Raw genomic sequence first — 8291 nt, 5'->3', positions numbered from 1 at the left:
TTGCGACCAATGGTATGAGCTCCAACAAGACCAAGTGCCACATCCTGAGTTTCAGTCACGACAACTCCATGTTACACTACAGGCTTGGGGCAGAGATGCTGGAAAGCTGCCCTGGGAGAAAGAAGAAGATTTGGGCATGTTAGTTGACAGCTGGCAGTGTCAGCTGGCAGGTGCCAATGGCATCCTGGTTTGTATCCAAACTAGCGTAGCCAATGGGAGCAGGGATGTGATCGGCCCTCTGCTCTCAGTCCTGGTGAGGCTGCACCTTAAGTACTGTGTTCAGTTTTGGGTCCCTCACTACAAGAAAGACATTGGGGTCCTAGAGCATGTCCAGAGAAGGGCAATGAAGCTGGTGAGGAATCTGAAGCACAAGTCTTATGAGGAGCAGCTGAGGGAGCTGGGGATGTTTGTCTGGAGAAGGCTTGGGAGAGACTTTGTGCCTCTCTACAACAGCCTGTAGGGAGGCTGTGGTAAGGTGGAGTCGGCCTCTTCTGGGTAACAGTGATATGACAAGAAGGAATGCCCTCAAGTTGCACCAGGGGAGGTTCAGGTTGGGTATTAGGAAAAAACTTCCTCTCAGAGAGAGTAGTGATGCATTGGCACAGGCTGCCCAGGGAAGTGGTGGAGTTATCCCCAGAGGTGTTCAAGGAAAGGACGGATGTGGCACTGAGGGGATGTGGTCTAGAGCTTTTACAGGCATGGATTGCCGTTTGGTCTAAATGATCTTAGAGGGTTTTCCAACCTTAATGAGTCTATGATAATCAGCAATATAGCAGCAAGGAGAGAGACACTTACTCAAAATGTTACCATCTTTTTGGCTATAGGGAAAGCTGCAAGTGTTAAGTCGCTTTGTTCCTTTGTATTGCTTCACCTGTTGTACCATTTGATAAAACTATTTACTTAAATTTGTTGACAGAAAGATGGCCTCTGCAATCTTATGCCAATATTCTTTTTCACTAAACATTTTTATGATGCTCGTGTATCGTGGATACTCTGAAAACTTAAAACCAGTGTGGAAATGGGCAATGTGTGTCCCTGCTCACAGAAACTTGGCATTTCTGAAGCGTCCCTCATGTTTTTGTTTGCACTAGGATTTCTTAAGTGTGTTAATAAAGTTTAAAAAGATACAAGCTAGCGTAATTAAGATGTCTCCACAACTGTGCGTGAGAAAAATCTGATTGCCTGTGTTCTGGTACGCAGGTTTTTGATTCCGGCCGACTTCCCCGATGATCGGCCCGTTTGTGAGCGCCTTCACCAAAGTATCGCGAGTCCGCCCTCCGCCAGGGGGCGCCCGTTGGCCGCACGCAGTCGCGAGGCGGCTCGAGGCGGGAGGTTGAAGCCGCGCGCTTGCGCGCTACCGCCTTCCAGCCGCCGCGTGCTGATGACGTAATCGCAGCGCGCGGGCCGAGCTCGCGCTGTGCGTGCGGTCGCGTTCCGGCATGAAGGAGACGCCGCTGTCGAACTGCGAGCGGCGCTTCCTGCTGCGCGCCATCCAGGAGAGGAAGGTGCGGTGCCGGGCTCACCTCCCTGTATTCTGCCCCGGCCCCTTCTCAGGTGCGGGGCGGCGCGGCCCCTCGTTGCGGCCGCTCCCGGCCCGGCGTGGTGCGCTGACCGTCCCGTGTGTGTGCGCGTGTCCCCGCAGCGGCTGGACGGGCGGCAGTGCTACGACTACCGCAATGTGCGCATCTCCTTCGGGCCCGAGCACGGCTGCTGCGTGGTGGAGCTGGGGAAGACCAGGTGGGAGCGGCCGGCTGGCGGGAGGTCCGCGCGTTGCGGTCTCCGGGGTGGGGCATCCGCTGCTCAACGGGCAGCCCGTGCCGGCGCTTCGCCGCTCTTGGAGTGAGGAATTTACTTTTAACAAATAACGTCAATCTCCCCGCTTTTAGCTTAAAGCTGCCCCCCTGTCCTGTCGATATCAGACCGCGTAAACAATTGGTTCTTCTCCTGTTTATGTTTCTCTCGAGTATTTGGACGGCTGCAGTGAGGGCTCTGTGGAGCCTGCTCTTCTCCCCTCAGCCTGTCTTTGTAAGAGAGCTGCTCCATTACAGTGATCATCTTCGTGGTTCTCCGCTGGACCCGCTGCAGCAACTACATCCTCTCAATCTGCGGCCCCCGGTCTGGGTGCAGTACTCCAGTTCTCCAGTGTTTTGAGGCTTGCTTTAATTCTAGATGTTAGAAAAATGTTCTGATTTCTAGATGCAGTTATTTTCATCTTTGACTAGTGTTTAAATACAGGATTTGAGTGAGAAACTTGAGTTGAGCAATGAGAAATGTGTTGAAAAACATCCACTTGGGTTTTCCTTTTGTATATATTTTGTTTTCACTGTTAGGTGGTTTTCCTGCTGAACTTTGTAGCCTAGCTGTTTATTTCTTCTGCAGGGTTCTTGGGCAAGTCTCGTGTGAACTTGTTCCCCCGAAGCCAAATCGGGCTACAGAAGGTATACTCTTCTGTAACCTTGAGCTCTCACCGATGGCTGCGCCTGGATTTGAGCCTGGCAGGTATGTAGCTTTCTTAAAAAGTCCAGGTGAGGATGACATATGAACCATTGTTTTGACACGCACAAGTGCATAGCGTGATTATGTGTAATTTAATTTTGTTTGAACAGGCAATCTGAGTTATTGGTGAAAGTGAACAGACTTATAGAACGATGTCTGAGAAATTCCAAATGTATAGATACTGAGTCCCTCTGCGTTGTTGCTGGTGAAAAGGTAGGGAGAAAAATGCTGGTGAAAAGGTAGGGGGGGAAAAAACTCCCAGTTTCAGATGATTTTGTAAAATAACCAAGGTTGGAGGAGACCTCTAAGATAATCCAGTCCAACCATCCACATACCACCAATATTTACCCACTAAGCCACGTCCCTTAGTACAATATCTAAACATTTCTTGAATTTAATAATGTGTAAACATATTTCATGATTTTAAACATAAGTCACTTTTTCAGGTGCTCTGTCTTGTTTTGAATACTGGACTTTTGAGTATTTTTTTTCTTGCCTTATAGATATTTTTAACTTAACGATCTACAGATGCTTTTGGAATAGTTGGGATGTGTGTACTTGAACGTATTTCTTTGTAAAACAAAGTTTAAATTGTATTTAATTGTTGTTTATTTTGTCAAAATAAACCAGCATTTTAAATCTAGCACACTGGTACCTTGAATGTACCAAGGTTTTTCATCCTAACTTCTTAACTTGAGGAATGTAAACTGCTCCTTTTTGTATTCAAAGACTGGAAGTGTCGTGGAAAAGCAATAGCTTCTGTGGAATCATGTTACACATTTACCAAGCAGTTATGCATGTTTTCCCTCAGGTCTGGCAAATTCGTGTGGATCTGCACCTGTTAAATCATGATGGTAACATTATTGATGCTGCCAGCATAGCAGGAATCGTGGCCCTGTGCCATTTTCGCAGACCAGATGTTTCTGTGCAAGGGAAAGAAGTAACAGTGGTAAGTCATACCAGGTTGCAGTAAGCCTCATACTGCCAGTAGCTGTTGGTTTACAAAAGGGTGGAATTAAATACTGATGTAAGCAGATAAACTCAAGATGCTTAAAGAGCTGTAGGATAAATGTGTTCCTATTCAAAATGTAAAAGGATAGTGAAGCAAACCTGCTGTGTGTAAGACTTTCAGTTTCAATTTATGGCAATATTCTGTTTACCTCCATAAGTAAACAGAAAGTATTAGATAAGAACAAAAGAGTTTTTTAATTAATATTTAGGTGACTAGATCTTTTTCTTTCTGTTTCTTTAAATCTTTCTTGTACAATACATCCTTTTAAAATAGAATGTCATAAATAACTGTCTTCTGGACCAATTCTTTTCTAAGTACTCTCCTGAGGAACGTGATCCTGTGCCCCTGAGCATCCACCACATGCCTATTTGTGTGAGTTTTGCCTTCTTCCAGCAGGGGTAAGATTTTTTTTTTTAAAGCCTTTCTTGACAGAAACAACTTATTCTCAGTTCTGCAAAATTGTTGTTCCATAACATTGTGAAAATACTCATGTTGACAGACAGATTTTTTAATACATTCATATGTATTCTGCACAGTGTGTAAGTAGCCAGCAGCTTCCATAGATAGGCAGAAAATTGTAATGGGGGAGTCAAGGTCAGTCTCAAACTTCTGTTGTCATCTTATACTAAAATCTTAATTCTAGGACTTACTTGTTGGTGGATCCAAATGAACGAGAGGAACGTGTAATGGATGGCCTCCTTGTAATTGCCATGAATAAACATGGTGAAATTTGTACCATTCAGTCTAGCGGAGGGATTATGCTATTAAAGGATCAGGTAAAAGTCAAGGAAAACATTTAAGTATCTGTTATTCTTATGATCTGTTCTATGGTTCTATTTTAAAAGTCTTGTTTTCATGATTCTAAACTGTTACTGTATTTGTAACGTACAGGTTCTGAGATGCAGTAAAATAACAGCTGTTAAGGTTGCAGAAATAACAGAATTAATTCAGAAAGCTTTGGAGAACGACCAGAAAGTTAGGTGAGTTTTTTGGGAAGGAATGGAGATAAGTATTTTTAAGAAATACTTTAAAAGTTAATGCCAGTTTGTAATAAAACAGCAAGTTGTTTTTGTAATCATTTAAAATAGCAAGTATTTCTATACCTGAAAAATATTCATAAATGTGAAATATCCTGAAATACTGTCTGTTGTTGAATGACTAGGAAAGAAGGTGGGAAGTTTGGCTTTGCAGAATCTATACCAAATCAAAAGATCACTGCCTTCAAAATGGACAGTGCTGCTGTAGATACCAACAATGTGGAAGAACAAGCAGAAGAGATCATCACTAAAGCTGACCCTCCTTCAGAAGTGTATGTTTTCTATTTATTATTCCAGGAAAAAAAAAACAAAACTCTTTCCTCTTATCTGCATTAGCACTTCTAGAAGCTAGAACACCCAAGCTATCTGATGGCTCAGGGTAGCCTCATAGCCTTCAGAGGAAACATTAACCTTACACTGATTTTAGTTCTGACTGTTTTTTAGTTGAATTAATTCTTAACATAAAGTGCAAAACAGGGCTGAAGTAACTAGTTGTCACACTATCTGGAGAAAGAGTACTCTTTCTTAACTTTCACTGAAGGCCCGGGGAGAAAAGTTACAGCTGAAAATCTATTATTTTGCCTTTATACATTGAGATTACTAACTCCAAGATTTTCTTAACTACTTCAGTTTTGCCAAACCAATATTGCACACTCCTGGCACAGCCCAAATTGGGGAAGGAATAGAGAATGCCTGGGGAGACCTTGAGGAATCTGAGAGGGAAGATGCAGCAGAAGAGGAAGGTGAAAGCAGTGCTACTGCTTTTGAATGCCAGAGAACAGAAACAGAAGATACAAATACGATGAGTGAAGCTAAAGGTATTTATTTATCTTGATACCACATGCATTTATTTATATCACTTCAAGTGTAAATTATTAAGGTGTAGAAAAGTGCAAGATATCCTTAGGAAGAAAGAACCATCGTAGTCACTTTCTTTTTGGAAGTTATACTTGTTTGGTACTTTGACTTCACCTGTACATCTGTTTTCTTCAAAAGAAAGCTTGTTTTTTGTAGTACATTGAAGAGCTCCAGAATAAGCACTGGTAGTTGTAAGCCTGTTTTTCCACTTCTGAGCATCACTTTAAAAAGCGCTGCAGTTACTAGTCACAGAAGGTGTTCATACATATTGGATCAGTTTTTAACTATTTTTTCTTCTAGATGAACCTATTGTACTGTCTGACAGTGAAGAGGAAGAAGTTGTCATTCTGGAACCACAGGAAGAACCAAAGAAAACAAGGTAAACACCATATGAAATTAAGAGGAGGGAGTTGGTAAAGGATACTTGACAACAGGACGTTCATGGCCTATGCTCAGAACTTTGCCCATGCCAAGAGAGGTTTTGGTTGATCAAGATTATGTAGCGGAGTGAGGAAATTAAAAGCTGTGCTAGTTTGCTCCTCTCCTATCTGAGATGATTGTGGATCACAGATTCCTGGAAAGGTTTGGGTCAGAAGGGACCTTTAAAAATCATCTAGTTCCAACCCCCTGGCAGGGGCAGGGTTGCCACTCCCTACATGAAGTTGCCTGGGGCCCTATCTAACCTGGCCACCTCCAATTCAGTAGTCATCTTTCAATAAAATAAGGAGTGATGGGGTAAGAAGTTAGTGTGTGTTTTCCTTAAAAATGCACTGGCCCAACTCCCAGCAGTGCTGCTGGCTGGGGCACAGCCCCACCGCACTGAGCACTTGTGTGACCTGGGCCTGCCTGAGCGTGGTGGTACAACCACAGGGTCACACAGCCTCCTGTGCTTTTCAGATATTTGACTGGTCTTAATCACTTCAGAAGGAACCAGAGCTTAAAGGTGAATTTGAGCTGCCACATTATAACTAATCTTAAGTTTTATCTCAAGTAAGTTAGTTTTACCGTTGTATCCTTACTTTAGCCATGGTAACCCTCATTGTATTTAGAATGCTTTCTAGAAACTGAACTTTGCACTGAGCACAGTGAATGGTTGTCCTGTTAAAGATGACAAACCTGTTCTTTTGAGATGGAACTCCATAGTACAGTCATTTGATAAAGTGTTATTTCCTCTCAGACCACAGACCAACTTGAAACAAGAAAATACAAGTAAGAAAGCATTTAACAAAAAGAGGAGAAAGAAGAGAGCTTCACGCTAAAGCCATCCCCTTCAGTAATGCCATAGAATGTGACATTTTTTTATTACTGAATTTATATTTGTAGACAATTTTATTTCCTCCCCCCCAACTCTCATCCTGTATCTTTGTATATTTTATGTAATTGTACACAGCTTAAAATAAAATGTTAATGTAAGTGAAAGTATGGTATCGTCCATCTGCAGCACAGACTACTCACCATTCCAGTGTGAATGACTCATACATTGATGCATAGTTCTGGTCAGGAGAAAAGAGGCTGTAGAACTTCCATACAGAGGCAGCTCATACCTCAGTAGTTTTTTGAAAAGTTTAATTAAATATTACATGCACAGACATGAATTTTTCTTGAATTATAGTCAAAGAATTAGGCTCTGAATTTAATATCTGGCAAGAGAGAGGATGTCTCAAACCTGCCTGCTTTGTTTTGAAAACCAAGTAAATTAGAAACATGCACATATTTACAAGAGTAATGTAGGACTATTTTTTCAGTTTTATATGACTTATGAACAGGAGACATGGAGTTGTCACAGATACTATTTCCCAGCATCACTTTTAGAAATGAATAGTGGAAAAAAACAAGTTGCTCCCTACCAAAGCTGTAATTAGATGTAGGAAGAGACAAACACAGAAAGTCCTGTCCCTCCAGGAGCTAAATCAGTGCATTATCTTAGTGTCAGTTCTTCCCTACCAAAGTTACTGTAGAGCACAGGCGTGAGTGAAGGTTGGTTGTTCTTCCGCAACATATTCTGCACACCAATTGTTTCTTTTTTTCCAACAAGCCCTTAAGCTTTTTAAAGAACACAAGTAGTATACTTTGCCACTACTATTTATCTTCTTTTCCTGCTTAACAGCTGACATCCTCCATTCCAAGAGGCTTTATTTCAGAATGGGAGAAGGTACAGTGGATAGGCAAAACAGTACTACAGCACAACTTGGGATTTTTTTAATCAAAATGTGGAAGTGAGAGCTAGAATCTTCCCCCATGTTAGCTTTAGAGAATGAAAAGATGAAAAAGAACATTACTGCATCTGTCAGCAAGCACAGAGGAACATAGGCATACTAAGCAGAGATGGCAGCCTGTGACTAAGGCATTAAGGCTATACAGGAAGTAAGTTATATCAGATACTGCTACTGAGGGAGCAAAGGAGAATTTTTTTTCTGTGCTATGGGAAAAATAAAATAATGGCTTCCATTCAAAACAGCAAGGAGATATTTCATTAAGCAGCTATAATACTGATGTCCATTCACTTCACTGATACCTACTCTTTGCAGAAAATAATTCATATGCTTCTCTAAAATTAACTCCTCTTCCACTTTTTGTGCTTCTTAGTGGTCTTGAAAGTTACCCAGCAGATGCCACAGGAAGGTGAAAACAGAAGCCTGTTTCTCACAAAGAGTATTGTGATCTTCAAAAGATACTGACCAGTGCAGCTTCTTTATTTGATCTTCCAAGGTCAACAGCTCATGTCACAACTGTGGCACATCTATTCCTGTACATACATACTGCCTGTCCTGCAAGGGTAGAGCATTTCTAATACTAAGCAGTAGACATGATATACTGCACAGTCTTTCCCAACTGATTTTAGCTTTTCCAGTGGTAAGATACTGAAATTAAACTAACTGAAGACTACT

At 42.0% G+C, this 8291-nt stretch overlaps 1 protein-coding gene across 1 annotated transcript; it reads left to right on the top strand.

The window, feature by feature from the left end:
* The first annotated feature begins 1351 nt into the window (after nt 1–1351).
* Nucleotides 1352–6822, top strand: EXOSC9 (exosome component 9). Its single transcript, XM_031596882.2, has 12 exons — nt 1352–1505; nt 1643–1737; nt 2380–2499; nt 2607–2709; nt 3308–3445; nt 3824–3906; nt 4152–4284; nt 4400–4488; nt 4671–4817; nt 5176–5363; nt 5704–5782; nt 6581–6822. Exons 1-12 carry the CDS (start codon nt 1440–1442, stop codon nt 6660–6662), a joined length of 1323 nt encoding a protein of 440 aa, XP_031452742.2. The 5' UTR covers nt 1352–1439; the 3' UTR covers nt 6663–6822.
* Nucleotides 6823–8291: the final 1469 nt, after the last annotated feature.

This window comes from Phasianus colchicus, chromosome 4 (assembly GCF_987193195.1).
Source record: "Phasianus colchicus chromosome 4, bPhaCol1.hap1.1, whole genome shotgun sequence".
Lineage (NCBI taxonomy): Eukaryota > Metazoa > Chordata > Aves > Galliformes > Phasianidae > Phasianus > Phasianus colchicus.
This window is presented reverse-complemented; position numbering and strand designations above follow the sequence as displayed.